The 21,297-nt window shown below is 46.6% G+C and overlaps 1 protein-coding gene across 3 annotated transcripts in view; it reads left to right on the forward strand.

Annotated features, from left to right (window-relative positions):
• The window catches only part of RIC1 (RIC1 partner of RAB6A GEF complex), a 214,826-nt gene that overhangs the window by 156,508 nt on the left and 37,021 nt on the right, over window positions 1–21,297 (forward strand). For all 3 annotated transcript variants that reach the window (XM_077249171.1, XM_077249169.1, XM_077249172.1), the window contains one exon: window positions 17,813–18,016. In XM_077249171.1, coding sequence (XP_077105286.1) covers window positions 17,813–18,016 — 204 coding nt within the window. The remainder of the gene's footprint in view (window positions 1–17,812; window positions 18,017–21,297) is intronic.

Consider the following 21,297-nt stretch of genomic DNA (forward strand, 5'->3'; position numbering starts at 1 on the left):
CACAAGCCCATGGAATGGAATGCAGCCAGGCCCATAGAATATAATGCAGCACAGGCCCATAGAATGGAATGCAGCCAGCCCCATAGAATATAATACAGCACAGGCCCATAGAATGGAATGCAGCCAGCCCCATAGAATATAATGCAGCACAAGCCCATGGAATGGAATGCAGCCAGCCCCATAGAATATAATGCAGCACAGGCCCATGGAATGCAGCCAGCCCCATAGAATATAATGCAGCACAGGCCCATGGAATGGAATGCAGCCAGCCCCATAGAATATAATGCAGCACAGGCCCATAGAATGGAATGCAGCCAGCCCCATAGAATATAATGCAGCACAGGCCCATGGAATGGAATGCAGCCAGCCCCATAGAATGTAATGCAGGCAGCCCCCATAGATTGTAATGCAGGCAGGCAGCCCCCATAGAATGTAATGCAGGCAGGCAGCCCCCATAGAATGTAATGCAGGCAGGCAGCCCCCATAAAATGTAATGCAGGCAGGCAGCCCCCATAGAATGTAATGCAGGCAGGCAGCCCCCATAGAATGTAATGCAGGCAGGCAGCCCCCATAGAATGTAATGCAGGCAGGCAGCCCCCATAGAATGTAAGGCAGGCAGCCCCCATAGAATGTAATGCAGGCAGGCAGCCCCCATAGATTGTAATGCAGGCAGGCAGCCCCCATAGAATGTAATGCAGGCAGGCAGCCCCCATTGAATGTAATGCAGGCAGGCAGCCCCCATAGATTGTAATGCAGGCAGGCAGCCCCCATAGAATGTAATGCAGGCAGGCAGCCCCCATAGAATGTAATGCAGGCAGGCAGCCCCCATAAAATGTAATGCAGGCAGGCAGCCCCCATAGAATGTAATGCAGGCAGGCAGCCCCCATAGAATGTAATGCAGGCAGGCAGCCCCCATAGAATGTAATGCAGGCAGGCAGCCCCCATAGAATGTAATGCAGGCAGGCAACCCCCATAAAATGTAATGCAGGCAGGCAGCCCCCATAGAATGTAATGCAGGCAGCCCCCATAAAATGTAATGCAGGCAGGCAGCCCCCATAGATTGTAATGCAGGCAGGCAGCCCCCATAGAATGTAATGCAGGCAGGCAGGCAGGCAGCCCCCCCCCCAGCTCCACAATCCAGTCATCACTCATTGATAAAAAAAAACAAACACTCTACTCACCTCTCTCCTCGTGCCCCGCGCTGCTCCTGGCTCCGGCCTCAGCAGATGCAGTCTGCCCGGCGCCCGGTCACACAGCAGGTGTGCGATGATATGACGTCATCGCGCACCCGCAGTGTCAGCGGCAGGCAGAGCGGGGAATGATGGGAGAGGGGGCGTCAGCAGACAGACGCTCTCTCCTCCATCATTGCATTCAACTGTACCGGCGTCTATGACGCCGGTATAGTTGAATGCGGGGCCGGGAGTGTGCCGCGACAGCGTGGTGAGTGTGCCGACAGCGGCACACTCGAGCGGCCCACTACTGCCACCGGCCCTTCTGGCATTTGCCAGAACTGCCCTATGGCCAGTCCGGCCCTGCCCCTAGACTTGTATGGGGCCGCAAAGACCTCTGCCGGGCCCTGTGCGGCCGGGAGCCGCAGAAAGAACGAGCATGCCTCTTCTTTCTGCGGCTTATGGCCGCGGGCTCCATTCATTTCAATGGATCCCGTGGTTCACACAGGGGAAAGAGAGACTTCCCTGTGAGCCGGCCTCGTATTCAGGGGTGGCCCTGTATCCAGCGGCCATACGGGGCTGGGGAATACACGGATGTGTGAATACAGCCTTAGGCTGGGAACACACGAGCGAACTTCCAGCGAGAACGCCCGACGTATTCGCGCTGGAAGTTCGCTCTAAAACCAGTACTGACTGCAAAGTGACATGTTCAATGAGAGGTTAAGGCTAGGCTCACACGGGGCGGAATTCCACCGGATTGTCCGGTCGGATTGGCCGCACAGCGGATCAGCTGCGGTCCTTTTAATCATTGGCAGCAATGTAAAACTGTAATTCCCTGTGCACACGACGCACCGGATTTTTCAGACCGGATTTGGCCGCAAGTGCGGAAAAGCCTTCCGCAGCATGTTGTTGTTGCGTCCGGATGCGTTGCGGAGCTTCGATGGGGGTAATATATGGGCAAAAACCCGCATCTAAATTCCGCAGGTAAATACGCAGCAAAAAGCAGTGCTGCGTATTTACCTGCGGAATTACAGCGGCCAATCCGACTGGACAATCCGGCGGAATTCTGCCCTGTGTGAACCTAGCCTTAGACTATATGATGTATAAGCTGAATTGGTGTTGGGGATTTGTACATTCAGCTCCCCTCCCCCGTCTGTGCTGCTGCTGCTGTTTCTTTTTACAATATTGATACATTCTACAGCAAGAGCTCTTCTGATCACCCAGAAACACACAGCGGGGGATGGGAGATTTCTACTCACAGTTAAAATCATGTCCACCCTGAATTTTGTGCGGATATTGAACTGCGGCTGTAATCACCAGCGTAGTGGGTGGGATTCATAGAAATCCCAGCCACACGCCGCAGAAGATTTCGGAATAAAAATGATATGCAGAAGTTCTACAGCGTGTCATTTGACGCTCGATAAGGTGCGAAATACAGACCGTTTTAATGATGTGCATTATGTTGCACCTACTTTCCACCGCAATTGCGCACAAATCTTGCCATCTTTGTGGGATTTATTTTTTGTGCACAGACCATGTGTAGACACCCATACACACACATCATGGTTTTACATCCATCTGGGGACATTTTTTATTGATTCTAATGTATCACAGGCAGTTTACTTCATCGCCAGAATATATGCAGAATTTCTGTCGAGAACTTTGGGCGTACATTGCGCTGCGTCCGTGATCACCAGCGTAGTGGATGGGATTCATAGAATTCCCAGCCACGTGCTGCGGAAGGTTTCAGGATGGAAAATGACATGCAGAAGATCCGCAGCGTATGTCATTTGATGCTCCGGATACGGCACCGAATCCAGACCATTATAATGATGTGCAGGATTCCGCACCTACTTTCCACTGCAACTCCACACGAACTCTGCTGCAGGAATTGTGTGCAGAATTTGGTGTAAAAACTACCCATCATCTTTCTGCTACATGCACCCCTCGTACATCACTGATCAGAGAACAAGTGGCTAATTTTCCAAGGACTTCAGAAAGCGACATTTTATCACGCATGCGCGGAAATGTCCTTATGTCACACAAGCTCCGGCCCTGCGTCTAGGCTCGTGAACGCACACTCGCACCCCGCGAGCGCTGCAGGTTAGGGTTACAGGGCCGCAAACGGTTTAGGTTAGGGTACCCATTTAGCCCCAACACTAACCCTAAGGGTACATGTACCGGATCTGTTGCAGTCAAAACCCGTACGGATCTTCGTACAGGTTTTGAACACTATGGGAGGTGTGGAATTAGCGGCAGTATTCCTGTACCACCACTAATTTCCGCCAAATAATTCCCATAAAGAATCTCTGTTTGCTAGACGGGTTCTGTCTGGCAAATAGACATGCTGTGGTTGAGAAATGGGCACTGTGTGGCTATTTTCCGTACAGAAAATAGCCACACAGGTGTGAACGCCATTTCTGTACGGTCCATTGATGTCAATGGACCGTACTGCCGCCAGCGGGTTTTTCTGTACAGAAAACCCGCGGCACACCCATCACGTGTGCATGAGTCCTTTGGCTTCATGCACTCAATGCAGGTTATGTACAGGTTTCCCGTATAGAACAAACCTGTACCGGCAATTTGGTCCATTGGAATCAATGAACTTTGCTGACATGTCATTCACGCACAAAAAATGAGGTCTTAGTTGGTATTTTGGCCAAAGTACGGAAGCTCACAGCCCGCGTCCAGGGGCCTCAATCCTGTGAGTCCTATCTAGTGACCTACCTATCAATATGAACAAAGACAAACACACAAAAAATGCCTCCAGCAGCCCATACTAAAGCCATACTTACCAAGTGAGCACAGATGACTGGTGTGTTCTCAAAGCTGTGCAAAGTAAGCAGGGCAGAAGTGCAAAGGAGTGTGTGCTCACTTGGTAAGCATGGCTCCAGTATGGGCTGCTGGAGGCATTTTTTGTGTGTTTGTCTTTGTTCATATTGATAGGTAGGTCACTAGATAGGACTCACAGGATTGAGGCCCCTGGACGCGGGCTGTGAGCTTCCGTACTTTGGCCAAAATACCAACTAAGACCTCATTTTTTTGTACGTATATATAAAGTGGCAGCCTGACTATGGTATTGGAGTATAGTGTTCCACTCTTGGTTGCATACAGCTTTGGGCATAGTACCCACTTCAGCCAGTCAGCCATGGGGTAGGTGTTTCGTTTTATATCTGTCCATGCACTTCTGTATAACAGCTCCCCACTTTAAAGCGCCTATCATTCGCTGGGGAGCGTGGGGTATACTTTATACATGACACTGCATGATACCCTTGTATTTATCAATATACATATACATTATCTGGTGCATGGGCGATATAAAACACCTTTACACACCCCTTGCATACTGCTGTTAGTGACCGCTCATTTGTTATTCATGCACCTGGACTCACTCCTTTGCACTTCTGCCCTGCTTACTTTGCACAGCTTTGAGAACACACCAGTCATCTGTGCTCACTTGGTAAGCATGGCTCCAGTATGGGCTGCTGGAGGCATTTTTTGTGTGTTTGTCTTTGACATGTCATTCACACTGTACAGTTGTTTTCCGTACGGAAAACCAACTGTATGTTGGGCATTTTTTAACCGCGGCATGTCAATTTACCGGACAAAACCCATCCGACAAATTGACACTTTCTATGGAAAAAATGTCTGGAATTAGTGGCAGTACAAGAATACCGCCGCTAATTCCAGACCTCATTTACATGTTAAAGCCCGTACTGGTTACAACCTGTAGCATACCCAGGTCGTGTGCATGAAGCCCCTGGCATTGTTCACACTTTGCGTATTTGCTGCGGAATGTTCACAGCGGATCGTCCGCACCAAAACTTCTGGATTCGGCCGCAGCATATATTGACATGCTGCGGCCGGTCAAAACTGCTGTTGTGGTACAATTCACACAGAAAAACTGCACGCAAAGTGTGAACGAGGATTCCGTTAACATGGGCTTCCTATGTGGACAGCGAACGCAGCAGATTTGACCTGCAGTCGATCTGCTGCGTACATTCCGCAGCAAATACTCCAAGTGTGTTTTTAGCCTAAGGCCGGGTTCACACGTGGCGTAAACCCGGCGTATTGTGCACAGTGTATTATCAGTATGTGTAGTGCTGCAGCGCCCGGCTTCACTCCGCTCTGTAGGAGACTGCAGTGCTGCGGGCAGGATTGCATGGATCTCCACAATACGCCGGGTTTACGCAACGTGTGAACCCGGCCTTAGGGCTCATGCCGACTGCAGCTGTTAAACAGCAGTTTGCAGGAATCTATGATCTGCAAACTGTATTTGTTCTAGGGAAAGAACAGCCACCTAGCAAAGCTGGTGGGTATAGGCGGCTGCCTCCCGCCAAAGATTTTTTCTTCCTGCCGCAGCTGTCTTGTGGGCGGAGGTGGCCGCGTCATCAGTCTGATGACGCCGGCCAGCTCTCGCGCGGGAGAGCCTGCTCAAGATCTCGGCACGTAATCACTCTGACACGGCCGAGATCTCGCGAGAGCTCGGCCGGTCTCCTCAGAATTTTTAGCCGTAAGGAGGCGTGATGGCTATTCCATCCCATTGTATGTTTGCTATCCTGTAATAATGAGACGCTCAGTCAAATCGTTAACAGAAAGGAAACATTTAATCGAACAAATAAAGTAAATGGCTCCATAAGTCAGAGCACTGCCATATAGAGCTGGAAAACGATCAATTGTTGAACGCAAAGTATTGGGCAATACTATTGCCCGGGTCCATGAACGTAAGGCTGTATTCACACTGACGTGACCGTTGTGCCGTGCATACGGCCGGCAGAGCAGGGAAATAAAGTCCTTGCTCTGTCACGGAGTGCCGTATGCACGGCACAACGGAGAGAACACAGACTTGTGTTCTCTCCTGACAGCCGCGGGCTTCATTGAAATGAGTAGAGCCGTGGCTGTCACGGGCGCCGTGAGCGTGAAAAGATCGAGCATGTCCGATCTTTTCAGCTCACGGCGGCCGAAGCACTTTTGTGCTGCCTCCGCCGTTTTTGTGGTCCCCATAGAAGTCTATGGGGACCGCAAAAACAGACGTATTACAGCTGTATTCACGTCAGTGTGAATACAGCCTAAAGTCCGTTTAAACGTAAAACCAAGGAACTCTAGAAGTCTTCAACTTGAAGATGGGTCTTTAAGGTTTCTTATCTTGTGAAGGCTGGTCTCCTCGTTTTTGGCTCCTGACTTGACCTGAAAATGAAACCAGAGGTCAGTGATCGGGTAACATCAGGAACAACAATCGGGAGGGTGGGAAAAGTGGTGGGTCACTTTGCTAGGTGGCTGTTCTTTCCCTAGAACAAATACAGTTTGCAGATTGGAGAGGTGAACACCTCAGCGCTATATAAAGAGCCATGTAAGAAACCTGAACAGGCTTTTTTAGGGGTCTGGGGCATGCAGAAACTTTGAAAGAGCCCCTCATCTTCCCTCATACTTTGCCCTGTACTAGGGCAGGGAAACATAGGTGTCCCACCTGGGACAGCACGCTTGCGGACCACCCTGTTTTCCTGAACAGGAAGGGGGTCCGCGCGTTCAATATCCTCCGAGGAGGATATGTCCGGGAATCTCCTTCTGCAACTCTTAACAGAGTTTTTTGCGTATTTCCCGGTGTAGGATGCAGCCATGGAAAGCGAGTCTTCCTCCATCGCCGCCTGAAAAATTCTGAGGAGACCAGCCGAGCTCTTGTGAGATCTCGGCTGCGTCATCAGAGTGATTACGCGCCGAGATCTTGAGCAGGCTCTCTCGCGTGAGAGCTGGCCGGCGTCAGACTGAGGACTCAGCCAGCTCCGCCCACAAGAGAGCCGCGGCCGAAAGAAAAATTCTTCGGCGGGTCCCAGGGAGGCAGCCGCCTAACACCCACCAGCTTTGCTAGGTGGCTGTCTCCCTGGAGACAAATAGCGGGATCCCCATGTGGGAAAGCACATGGGGATCCTGCAGTTACACTAAGGGTACATGCACACGTGTTTTCTCTGTTTTTACAGTACGGTTCCTGTAGAGGTCAAATCGAAGCGGCTGCGATGTGCATGAAAACCAATGAGAACTGCAAAACGTAGTTCACATTGGTACTGTTCTACCTGGACGGAAAATGACAGTAGAGCGGTCGTTTTACAGCCGCAGCATGTCAACTTTAGTTCTATGGACGTGCATAAATTTCTGTACTGCCGCTAATCCGCCCTAATACCGGCATATTAACGCTGATTATCCGGCATTAATACGCCGGCAAACAGCAGCAAAACCCGTATGGAGACCATGGGGACTCTGTACGGCTTTTGCCCATCCTAAACCCAGGACGTCTGCATGTACCTTAAAGGTACCGTCACACACGGCGACCTAGCAGCGAGTTTGCCGTGTGTGATGGCGCCTGCCGAGCGGGCCCCTGCTGTGGGATCGCTGCTCGGCGGAGAATGGTCAGGACCTTTCTCCGTCGGGCGGTCCCCCGCAGCGGGGAGGGGGGGGGGGGGTGGATCGGTGTGTGTGACGCTGTCAGAGCGACGGCATCACACGCGCCTATGGCGCCCAGCAACGCTGCAGCGAACTCCGGGTCGCTGTTGCGCCGCTGGAGAGTCGCTGTGGAGATGTTTGACATCTCCACAGCGACCCGGGACCGATGCTACAGCGATCTCGGGGCGGCGCTTATCGCTGTCGGGATCACTGTAGTGTCTGTATGTGTGACGGGACCTTAAGGAGATGCAGTTAGGGATAGGGTGTATTGTAAGCTTAGGAAACGCTATCCTAACAGTCTGTGTCATAAACTGGGAATTCATACTGGGAGTTGTAGTTCTATAACAGCTGAAGTGTCACAGCTTAGCCAACAGATGAAGAAATAAGTCATGTCTATGTTATTGCTACCATTCCTCACTACATTGCATGTCTACCAATGTGCAGATGACCTGAATACACAGTGACTTTGTGGGGACAATGTATGGTGTGTGTGACTTTGTGGGGACAATGTATGGTGTGTGTGACTTTGTGGGGACAATGTATGGTGTGTGTGACTTTGTGGGGACATTGTATGGTGTGTGTGACTTTGTGGGGACATCGTATCGTATGTGTGCTATCTGTAATAACATGGCAGCTAATCTAGCCAGCAGCTTCCTGTCCACTCCTCCCAGCCCCCTGCAGTCACACGTCTGCTCCATATCTTCACTATATTGCTATACTTTGTTTCTAGCAATGTGCAGATGACCTGACTACTCACTGAAGTTGTGGGGACAATGTATGGTGTGTGTGACTTTGTGGGGACACCGTATGGTGTGTGTGTGCAATAACATGGCACCTAATCTAGCCAGCAGCTTCTGTCTACTCCTCCCATCCCCCTGCAGTCACACATGTCTGCTCCATAGCTTCACTATATTGCTATACTCCTGTTTCTAGCAATGTGCAGATGACCTGAATATTCACTGACCTTGTGGGGACATCGCATGTGTGTGTGCTCCCTCTGTAATAAGAAGGCAGCTAATCGATGTAACAGACTCATTAGCTAAGCTAAATCCCTCCCTAACCATTGTCCTTTATGCTAATGAGCTGCCTGAGATAGCAGATTTTCATGTGTAAAGCATAGAATCATCAGTGAAGGACCTGAGCCAATCAGAATGAGGGGCGTGATCTTAGTGTGTATGTGTGTATAGTTAGGACAGCCCTGCTGCAGTACCTGTCCCCTTATCCAGGGGTCTCACTCTTACACACACCATACACACCATTTCAGGGTTTTGGGGCCATGTAAGGACCTTGGAGATTTTGATGCCAGGTGACTTAGAAAATTTTTCTAAGTCGATTCCAATGGTTAACCTTGTGGGGACCTGGATTTTTGTCCCCACAAGGTCAGACGTCCCCACTTTGTTGGTGTGTATTCAGGTCAATGTCCCCACAAAGATAGAAAAACAAGAGCACACACACACACACACACACACACACACACACACACACACACACACACCGTATATACTTGAGTATAAGCCGACCCCCCTAATTTTGCCACAAAAAAACTGGAAAAACTTAGTGGCTCGAGTATAAGCCTAGGGTGGAAAATGCAACAGCTACCGGTAAATTTCAAAAATAAAAATAGGTACCAATAAAAGTAAAATTAATTGAGACATCAGTAGGTTAAGTGTTTTTGAATATCCATATTGAATCAGGAGCCCCATATAATGCTCCATACAGTTCATGATGGGCCCCATAAGATGCTCCATACAAAATACGCCCCATATAATGCTCCATAAAATTTATGATGGGCCCCATAAGATGCTCCATATTACAATATGCCCCATATAATGCTGCACAAATGTTGATTATGACCCCATAAGATGCTCCATACAGACATTTGCCCTATACAATGCTGCACAAATGCTGATTATGGCCCCATAAGATGCTCCATAGACACATTTGCCCCTTATATTGCTCCACAAATGCTGATTATGGCCCCATAAGATGCTCCATAGACACATTTGCCCCATATAATGATGCACAAATGCTGATTATGGCCCCATAAGATGCTCCATAGAGATATGTGCCCCATATAATGCTGCACATGGCCCATAAGATGTTCCATAGAGATATGTGCCCCATATAATGCTGCACATGGCCCCATAAGATGCTCCAGAGATATTTGCCCCATATAATGCTGCACATGGCCCATAAGATGTTCCATAGAGATATTTGCCCCATATAATGCTGCACATGGCCCCATAAGATGCTCCAGAGATATTTGCCCCATATAATGCTGCACATGGCCCCATAAGATGCTCCAGAGATATTTGCCCCATAAAATGCTGCACATGGCCCCATAAGATGCTCCAGAGATATTTGCCCCATATAATGCTGCACATGGCCCATAAGATGTTCCATAGAGATATTTGCCCCATATAATGTTGCACATGGCCCATAAGATGTTCCATAGAGATATTTGCCCCATATAATGCTGCACATGGCCCCATAAGATGCTCCAGAGATATTTGCCCCATATAATGCTGCACATGGCCCATAAGATGTTCCATAGAGATATTTGCCCCATATAATGCTGCACATGGCCCCATAAGATGCTCCAGAGATATTTGCCCCATATAATGCTGCACATGGCCCCATAAGATGCTCCATGGAGATATTTGCCCCATATAATGCTGCACATGGCCCATAAGATGTTCCATAGAGATATTTGCCCCATATAATGCTGCACATGGCCCCATAAGATGCTCCAGAGATATTTGCCCCATATAATGCTGCACATGGCCCATAAGATGTTCCATAGAGATATTTGCCCCATATAATGCTGCACATGGCCCCATAAGATGCTCCAGAGATATTTGCCCCACATAATGCTGCACATGGCCCGATAAGATGCTCCAGAAATATTTGCCCCATATAATGCTGCACATGGCCCCATAGGATGCTCCAGAGATATTTGCCCCATATAATGCTGCACATGGCCCATAAGATGTTCCATAGAGATATTTGCCCCATATAATGCTGCACATGGCCCCATAAGATGCTCCTGAGATATTTGCCCCATATAATGCTGCACATGGCCCATAAGATGTTCCATAGAGATATTTGCCCCATATAATGCTGCACATGGCCCCATAAGATGCTCCAGAGATATTTACCCCATATAATGCTGCACATGGCCCCATAAGATGCTCCATACAGATATTTGCCCCATATAATGCTGCACATGGCCCCATACAGATATTTGCCCCATATAATGCTGCACATGGCCCCATAAGATGCTCCATACAGATATTTGCCCCATATAATGCTGCACATGGCCCCATAAGATGCTCCATACAGATGTTTGCCCCATATAATGCTGCACATGGCCCCATAAGATTCTCCATACAGATATTTGCCCCATATAATGCTGCACATGGCCCCATACAGATATTTGAAGCATATAATGCTGCACATGGCCCCATACAGATATTTGCCCCATATAATGCTGCACATGGCCCCATACAGATATTTGCCCCATATAATGCTGCACATGGCCCCATACAGATATTTGCCCCATATAATGCTGCACATGGCCCCATAAGATGCTCCATACAGATATTTGCCCCATATAACGCTGCACATGGCCCCATACAGACATTTGCCCCATATGCTGTTGCTGCAATTAAAAAATTACATACTCACCTCTCAGGCCCCCGGCACTTGCTATACTCACCTGCTCCCCGTTCCACCGCCGACCGCCGCTGTGTCTTCCCCGTCCTCTGCACTGACTGTTCAGGCAGAGGGCGGCGCGCACTAATCACGTCACCGTGCCCTCTGACCTGAGTGTCACTGCAGAGGACAGGGAAGACGCAGCGGCGCCGACGGTGGAACGGGGAGCAGGTGAATATCGCGCACTGCGTTATACTCACCTGCTCCTGGCGCTGTCCCTTCACGTCTGTTCGCCGGCAGCTTCTTCCTGTAGTGAGCGGTCACATGATACCGCTCATTACAGTAATGAATATGCGGCTCCACCCCTATGGGAGTGTAGTCGGGTCCATATTCATTACTGTAATGAGCGGTACCATGTGACCGCTCACTACAGGAAGAAGCTGTCAGCGCCTGGAGAACCAGGGACCTCCAGGGAGCGCGCCAGGAGCAGGTGAGTATTATTACACAGCTGCCGCTCCCCCTCCCCTGCCAACCCCTGGGTATGACTCGAGTATAAGCCGAGGGGGGCAATTTCAGCCTAAAAAAATGGGCTGAAATTCTCGGCTTATACTCGAGTATATACGGTATATATATATATACACACTTTTTTTATTTTGAAGATTTAACCCCTTCCCGACCCATGACGCCACGTAGGCGTCATGAAAACCCGTGCCAATCCGACCCATGACGCCTATGTGGCGTCATGGAATGATCGCGTCCCTGCAGATCGGGTGAAAGGGTTAACTCCTATTTTACCCGATCTGCAGGGAGAGGGGGAGTGGTGCTTCAGCCCAGGGGGGGTGGCTTCACTCCCCCCATGGCTACGATCGCTCTGATTGGCTGTTGAAAGTGAAACTGCCAATCAGAGCGATTTGTAATATTTCACCTAAAAAACTGGTGAAATATTACAATCCAGCCATGGCCGATGCTGCAATATCATCGGCCATGGCTGGAAATACTCAAGTGACCCCCCCCACACCCACCGATCGCCCCCCCCAGTCCTCCGTTATGGGGTCCGGTCCCCTCCGTCCGCCTGCCGGCTCCCCCGTCCTCCTGTCCGCTCCCTCCTTGTTTGTATTCACCCCCCCCTGTGCTCCGATTACCCCCCCTGTGCTCCGATCCACCCCCCCACCACCCCTTCATACTTACCGATCCTCCCGGTGTCCGTTCGTCTCCTCGCTGGGCGCCGCCATCTTCCAAAATGGCAGGCGCATGCTCAGTGCGCCCGTCGAATCTGCCAGCCGGCAGATTCCTTACAGGTACATTTTGATCGCTGTGGTAGGTTCTATCACAGCGATCAAAATAAAGAAAATAATAAATAAACCCCCCCCTTTATCACCCCCTTTTTTTTTTTCGTTTTCCACTAGGGTTAGGGTTAGAACTAGGGGTAGGGTTAGGGTTACGGGTAGGGTTAGGGTTAGGGGTAGGGTTAGGGTTATGGCATGTGCACACAGTGCGGATTTGGCTGTGGATCCGCAGCGGGTTGCTGCGGATCCGCAGCGGATTGGCCGCGGATCCGCAGCGGATTGGCCGCTGCGAATTCGCCGCTGCGAATTCGTAGCAGTTTTCCATCAGGTTTACAGTACCATGTACACCTATGGAAAACCAAATCCACTGTGCCCATGGTGCGGAAAATTCCGTGCAGAAACGCTGCGTTGTATTTTCCGCAGCATGTCAATTCTTTGTGCGGATTCCGCAGCGTTTTACACCTGTTCCTCAATAGGAATCCGCAGGTGAAATCCGCACAAAAAAACACTGGAAATCTGCTGTAAATCTGCAGGTAAAACGCAGTGCCTTTTACCTGCAGATTTTTCAAAAATCGTGCGGAAAAATCTCACACGAATCCGCAACGTGGGCACATAGCCTTAGGGTTAGGGTTGGAATTAGAGTTAGGGTTGGAAATAGGGCTAGGGTTGGAAATAGGGTTAAGATTAGGCTTGTGGTTAGGGTTACGGGTGTGTTGCGGTTAGGGTTGTGGTTAGGGGTGTGTTGGGGATAGGGTTGTGATTAGGGTTATGTTTACAGTTGGGATTAGGATTAGGGGTGTGTTGGGGTTAGTGTTGAAGTTAGTATTGAGGGGTTTCCACTGTTTAGGCACATCAGGGGTCTCCAAACGCAACATGGCGCCACCATTGATTCCAGCCAATCTTGCGTTCAAAAAGTCAAATGGTGCTCCCTCCCTTCCAAGCCCCAACGTGCACCCAAACAGTGGTTTACCCCCACATTTGGGGTACCAGCGTACTCAGGACAAACTGGGCAACAACTGTTGGGGTCCAATTTCTCCTGTTACCCTTGCAAAAATAAAAAATTACTTGCTAAAACATAATTTTTGAGGAAAGAACAATTATTTTTTATTTTCACGGCTCTGCGTTATAAACTTCTGTGAAGCACTTGGGGGTTGAAAGTGCTCACAACACAACTAGATAAGTTCCTTGGGGGGTCTAGTTTCCAAAATGGGGTCACTTGTGGGGTGTTTCTACTGTTTAGGCATATCAGGGGCTCTGCAAATGCAACGTGACGCCCGCAGACCATTCCATCAAAGTCTGCATTTCAAATGCCACTACTTCCCTTCCGAGCCCCGGCATATGCCCAAACAGTGGTCTACCCCCACATATGGGGTATCAGCGTACTCACAACAAACTGGGCAACAAATATTGGGGTCCAATTTCTCCTGTTACCCTTGTGAAAATAAAAAATTGCTTGCTAAAACATCTTTTTTGAGGAAAGAAAAATGATTTTTTATTTTCACGGCTCTGCGTTGTAAACTTCTGTGAAGCACTTGGGGGTTGAACGTGCTCACCACACATCTAGATAAGTTCCTTGGGGGGTCTAGTTTCCAAAATGGGGTCAATTGTGGGGGGTTTCTACTGTTTAGGCATATCAGGGGCTCTGCAAACGTAACATGATGCCCGCAGACCATTCCATCAAAGTCTGCATTCCAAAACGTCACTACTTCCATTCTGAGCCCCGGCATATGCCCAAACAGTGGTTTACCCCCACATATGGGGTATCAGCGTACTCAGGAGAAACTGGACAACAACTTTTGGGGTCCAATTTCTCCTGTTACTCTTGCAAAAATAAAAAATTCTGGGCTAAAAAATATTTTTGAGGAAAGGAAACACATTTATTATTTTCACGGCTCTACGTTATAAACTTCTGTGAAGCACTTGGGGGTTCAAAGTGCTCACCACACATCTAGATAAGTTCCCTTGGGGGTCTAGTTTCCAAAGTGGAGTCACTTGTGGGGAGTTCCTACTGTTTAGGCACATCAGGGGCTCTGCAAACGCAACCTGACGCCCGCAGAGCATTCCATCAAAGTCTGCATTTCAAAACGTCACTACTTCCCTTCCGAACCCCGACGTGTGCCAAAACAGTGGTTTACCCCCACATATGGGGTATCATCGTACTCAGGACAAACTGGACAACAACATTTGGGGTCCAATTTCTCCTATTACCCTTGGGAAAATAAAAAATTCTGGGCTAAAAATCATTTTTGAGGAAAGAAAAATTATTTTTTATTTTCACGGCTCTGCGTTATAAACTTCTGTGAAGCACCTGGGGGTTATAAGTGCTCACTATGCATCTAGATAAGTTCCTTGGGGGGTCTAGTTTCCAAAATGGGGTCACTTGTAGGGGAGCTCCAATGTTTAGGCACACGGGGGCTCTCCAAACGCGACATGGTGTCCGCTAACGATTGGAGCTAATTTTCCATTCAAAAAGTCAAATGGCACGCCTCCCCTTCCGAGCCTTGCCGTGCACCCAAACAGTGGTTTACCCCCACATATGAGGTATCGGCGTACTCAGGAGAAATTGCCCAACAAATTTTAGGATCCATTTTATCCTGTTGCCCATGTGAAAATGAAAGAATTGAGGCTAAAAGAAATTTTGTGTGAAAAAAAAGTACTTTTTCATTTTTGCGGATCAATTTGTGAAGTACCTGGGGGTTTAAAGTGCTCACTATGCCTCTAGATAAGTTCCTTGGGGGGTCTAGTTTCCAAAATGGGGTCACTTGCGGAGGAGCTCCAATGTTTAGGCACACGGGGGCTTTCCAAACGCGACATGGTGTCCGCTAACGATGGAGATAATTTTTCATTCAAAAAGTCAAATGGCGCTCCTTCCCTTCCGAGCCTTACCATGTGCCCAAACAGTGGTTTACCCCCACATGTGAGGTATTGGTGTACTCAGGAGAAATTGTCCAACAAATTTTAGGATCCATTTTATCCTATTGCCCATGTGAAAATGAAAAAATTGAGGCTAAAATAATTTTTTTGTGAAAAAAAAAAGTACTTTTTCATTTTTACGGAACAATTTGTGAAGCACCTGGGGGTTTAAAGTGCTCACTATGCTTCTAGATAAGTTCCTTGGGGGGTCTAGTTTCCAAAATGGGGTCACTTGTGGGGGAGCTCCAATGTTTAGGCACACGGGGGCTCTCCAAGCGCGACATGGTGTCCGCTAAAGATTGGAGCCAATTTTTCATTCAAAAAGTCAAATGGCGCTCCTTCCCTTCCGAGCCCTGCCGTGCGCCCAAACAGTGGTTTACCCCCACATATGAGGTATCAGCGTACTCAGGACAAATTGTACAACAACATCCATGGTCCAGTTTCTCCTTTTACCCTTGGGAAAATAAAAAAATTGTTGCTAAAAGATCATTTTTGTGACTAAAAAGTTAAATGTTCATTTTTTACTTCCATGTTGCTTCTGCTGCTGTGAAACACCTGAAGGGTTAATAAACTTCTTGAATGTGGTTTTGAGCACCTTGAGGGGTGCAGTTTTTAGAATGGTGTCACTTTTGGGTATTTTCAGCCATATAGAACCCTCAAACTGACTTCAAATGTGAGGTGGTCCCTAAAAAAAATGGTTTTGTAAATTTTGTTGTAAAAATGAGAAATCACTGGTCAAATTTTAACCCTTATAACTTCCTAGCAAAAAAAAAATTTGTTTCCAAAATTGTGCTGATGTAAAGTAGACATGTGGGAAATGTTATTTATTAACTATTTTGTGTCACATAACTCTCTGGTTTAACAGAATAAAAATTAAAAATGTGAAAATTGCGAAATTTTCAAAATTTTCGCCAAATTTCCGTGTTTTTCACAAATAAACTCAGAAATTATCGACCTAAATTTACCACTAACATGAAGCCCAATATGTCACGAAAAAACAATCTCAGAATCGCTAGGATCCGTTGAAGCGTTCCGGAGTTGTTACCTCATAAAGGGACACTGGTCAGAATTGCAAAAAACGGCAAGGTCATTAAGGCCAAAATAGGCTGGGTCATGAAGGGGTTAAAAAATAAATTCTATAAAATATGAAAAAAAATGAAGAGATTTTTGTTATTTTTAACTGATAAACAGAAGTGGGTGCAGCTGCTTCAATTTACCTTGAAATCTTAATATACTGCTAGCTCACAATATGACTGCAGTAACTGTGGACAGGATTTACTCACATGATGTCACTTTTCCCCTCACATTCTGGTCATTTTCAAAAGGTTACGGGAGGATGAAGCTTAGGATCACAAAGCCGCTTCATTTTGTTGGTGACTTCAATCTGATACCAGATGTGAACTGTGTCAACTAATTCTGTTAGTTGGGGCTACACTTGTCTTTACAGAGATCTGAGCGAAGCAGTTATATCATTCCAGCGGCAGCGCTCGGATCACAGTAATTACACAGTTATCAGTCAGTATCACCCATGATAGGATTAGATACATAGCTCAGCTGACTGTATCACACATAGTAGAATGAAATACACTGCTCAGCAGACTGTATTGCAAATTGTAGGATTAAATGCGCAACTCCAGCGGACTGTATTACACATAATAGGATTAGATACATGGCTCTTTTTACAATTGCTGTGATCTGAATGGAGCAGTCATGTCATTGCGGCTTTCAGGTCAAAGTAATGAGCTACCAGACCTGTGCTCACTGCTCATTACTGTGATCTGAGCAGGGCAGCACAAAGTTATGGTTGCTCTGCCCTGCCCTGAGCATTAACTACTTGTGAGCATAAAACTGGGCACCAGAGCTGTGACAGTGACGTCATCCAAAGGGTGAGTACACGTCACTAGATGAAATCGCCATCATAGCGCTGATGCTCAGATCTTTGCTCACCTTTTATTATTGTGATCTGAGTGGAGCAGTCGCAATGACATGATGACTCCACTCAGATCACAGTCATTACAGGTGATAGAGGGAAATTGTAGCCTGCGCATATCGCTGGTTCACACCAAAATGGCACCAGGCGCCACCCTTTTTTTTTTTTTTAAATATACATACACATGTGTTCATATAAATGCACATATACATATATTGGTTATCTCATTATATAGCTATACATGTATGTATTTGATATTTGATGCAATGATTGCAAAATAGTCTACTGTGAATCTTTACCTAATCCGGACTACTCACCACTAAGATAGCCCTTGTCCTATATATTCAGCATCTATGTATCTTTTTTGCATAAAACCGAGAATGCGGACTAATTCTACTTTAATGAACTGCATTATTCCCTTACAGAGCAACCAAGAACAAGTATTGCTTCAAGGAGAAGATCGCTTGTACTTGAACTGCGGGGATGCCACTCAGACTCAGCATGGTCGAGGCTCTTCATCACATCCTGAGCACAAGTCTATACGCGACAGAAGTCCATTTCCTGTAGGAAATGTAGATTCTCAGGGTTTAAGCACTTTACTGGGACATAGACACTGGCATGTTGTGCAGGTACTTATTTTTCTACACATTTTATCTACACCAGGACACCGATCTGTAAGACAAATGCCCTGCTAAAATGTTTCATTCGAGCTCCATGTAGGCATAGCTAATTGGAGACTAAAAAGGTGTTGTCGGCAAACGACCTATGGTTTACGTGAAATATTTTGTTGCATACATTTTGTTTTATTTTTTACATTTCCATTTCTTTTTTTTTTTTTTTTTTTTTAAATCCAGAATTTTGCAGTTTTCCCTCTTTCTATTCATAAACAGAACTACACAGCTGAAAGGATATGTTCACAAGTGGCATTTTGCCGCAGTTTTTACTGTAGCTAAAACCTTCATTCCTGGCAGTAAAATGCTGCGTATAAAATCCAGCTAATAACTGCGGTTTTCAGTCGGATTGCATGAGTGATGTATCTACAGTGCATGTTACCAAAGAGTTATTTATTAACCTAAAATGCTACAATAAATGTTGCAAAAAAAACGCAGCACAAATGTTATGCAGTGTTTTGGGGGAGGTTTTAGCAGTATCTCATTATTTTCAATGGGTAAAAACATACTGCAGATGTTCAAATACGCTGCAGTGCTCAAATTCTATCCGAAAGAAAAAAAGCTGCATGTGCATGAGATCTCTGAAATCGCATCGCTGTTACTGGTACTGTAAAATGCAGCTTTTTTCGTCTCTATAAAAATGGCTAAAAAAATGCCATTTGTGAACATGCCCTAACACATATGTGTAGATGGCAGGTGCCACCTTTCACAATAGGTGGTGGATATCCACACACACACACACACACACACACACACACACACACACACACACACACACACACACACACACACACACACACACACACTCCCTTTAAAAAGTAAGTACGGTACATAAAATCCTTCCTTGACGGTCTGCTTTAAGCCAAGCAATGATTATATCCATAGGGCAGTTTTATGAATGTTTGTGCTGTATGAATAGGTCCAGACTTGTGTGAAATTTAGGAGAGGTGGGGGTGTTTGGTAGCACTGATGTGTACCTGAGGCTAGCCGCATTCCAGCATCACTGTAGAGTTTTTGTTTTTTTTCATGACCCATTACAATTCCCTTCGTGTGAAAACAGCTTTTCATCTCTATATTCGACTCGTAGAGCTCAGTGTGAAATACCCTATATGAAAGCGTTTGCGTTGCAGTGGATTTTCTTGTGCTGTTTTGTCGGGACATCGTGCTAAGCCTGAGCTAGTCTACAAGTGTTGACTTATATCATTTGAATGGGAAGAATGTATAAAATTCAGTTGGAGTAAAGGCAAACTCATGACGCGTGTTTACATAGTGGTTTTATTTTTAATGTCACAAATGTTATAGCTTTTCTGTTTCTTTGACTTGCTCATTTCAGACCTGTGATTACATCGTGAAAACACAGGCCAGGGATAAACGCTAAGTGGCCGTTTTCATTAGAGATGCCCACACATATTGGACCTCTTATGGCCTTCAGAATTGCAGCAGTTCCTCATGGCATAGCTGTTAACCCCTTAACGACCAGGGGTATTTTTGGTTTTGCATTTTCATTTTTGTTCCCCTTCTTTCCTGAGCCGTAACATTTTTTTTGGGGGGGTCGAAAATGGCCATGTGAGGGCTTCTTTTTTTCGGGACGAGTTGTATTTTTGATCTACACCGTTGGTTTTATCATGTTGCGTGCTCGAAAACGGGAAAAAATTTCAAGTGCTGTGATATTGCAAAAAAAGTGCATCCCACAGTTGTTTTTTGTTTTGTTTTTGTTTTATCATCTTCACTAAATGCGAAAACTGACCTGCTATTAGGATTCTCCAGGTCATTACGAGTTTACAGACACCAAACATGTCTAGGTTCTTTTTTTATTTAAGTGATGAAAAAAAATTCCAAAGTTTGTTTAAAAAAGAAAACAATTGCACCATTTTTCCGATCCCCGTAACGTCTCCATTTTTTGTGATCTGGGGTTGGGTGAGAGCTTATTTTCTGCATGATGAGCTGACGTTTTTAATTATACCATTTTGGTGTGGATACAATGTTTTAATCGCCCGTTATTGCATTTTAATACAATGTTGAGGCAACCGAAAAAACGTAATTCTGGCGTTTTGACTTTTTTCCTCATTACGCCATTTAGAGATCAGGTTAATTCTTTTTTTTTATTGATAGATCGGGCGATACTGAACTGGGCGATGCTAAATATGTGTAGGTTTGATTATTTTTCTTTTAATTGTTTTATTTTGAACAGCGCAAAAGTGAGGCGATTTGAACTTTGTATGTGTGTGTGTGTGTATATGTATATATATATATATATATATATATATATATATATATATATATATATATATATTTATTTATTTAAAAGCATTTTTTTTTTTTACTTTCGGCATGCTTCAATAGTCTCCATGGGAGACTAGAAGCTGCCATATCCCGATCGGCTCTGCTACACACAGGCGATGATCAGATTGCCTATATGTAGCAGAACAGCTCACTTGCTATGAGCCACGACCACCGGGCAGTACTCATAGCAATCGGCAGTGAAAACCATAGAGGTCTGCTGGAGAACTCTGGTTGTCATGCCAACCCATGGGTGACCCGTGATCACATGAAGGGGTCACCGATGGGCGGGATTTCCGGCTTGATTGCAGGTAGCGCACATTAAATGCCGCTGTTAGAGGCACGTGTCAGCTGTTCAAAACAACTGACATGTGCCGGAAAAAGATGTGTGCTCAGCGTCGGAGCCCACATCGAAGGGAGAGAATCCGACATCGGCGTACTATTACGCCTGATGTCGGAAAGGGGTTTTAATATCATTTTGCAGGAATGTGAATCCATGTGGACAGGATGCCCTCTCACACTTTCCATAGATTAGATGGAGACACTGAAATGCTGTGAACAGCCCTTTATACCTCATCCCAGAGAATCCCCATAGAATTAAGTTCGGGGAGCTGTGATTGCAAGGAAAGCTGGGAAAACTCGCTGTCATTCTTGGAAACGGAATTCATACTATGCCAGTGGCTTGGTGCATTGTTTTTGTCGAAATTGTCCTTTTGCCACTGACCTAACAGTTGTAATAAAGGTATGAACTTGGTCAGTCACCATGCTTAGATAAGCCCTACTATCCAAAAATGCTTATAAACAAGAGAAGGGAGCACACATGAGCAGGACCAGTGAGACCATGGACAGTATAATGGCTGTGACAGACAACAGGCCACTAACCTAGGGTTAAGCACCCCGCTATAGAGTGAGGAGGGAGGGCTGTAACACCATAGAAATCGTGGTTCAGTCTGCTGTGA

The sequence above is a fragment of the Ranitomeya variabilis genome, chromosome 1 (assembly GCF_051348905.1).
Source record: "Ranitomeya variabilis isolate aRanVar5 chromosome 1, aRanVar5.hap1, whole genome shotgun sequence".
Classification (NCBI taxonomy): domain Eukaryota; kingdom Metazoa; phylum Chordata; class Amphibia; order Anura; family Dendrobatidae; genus Ranitomeya; species Ranitomeya variabilis.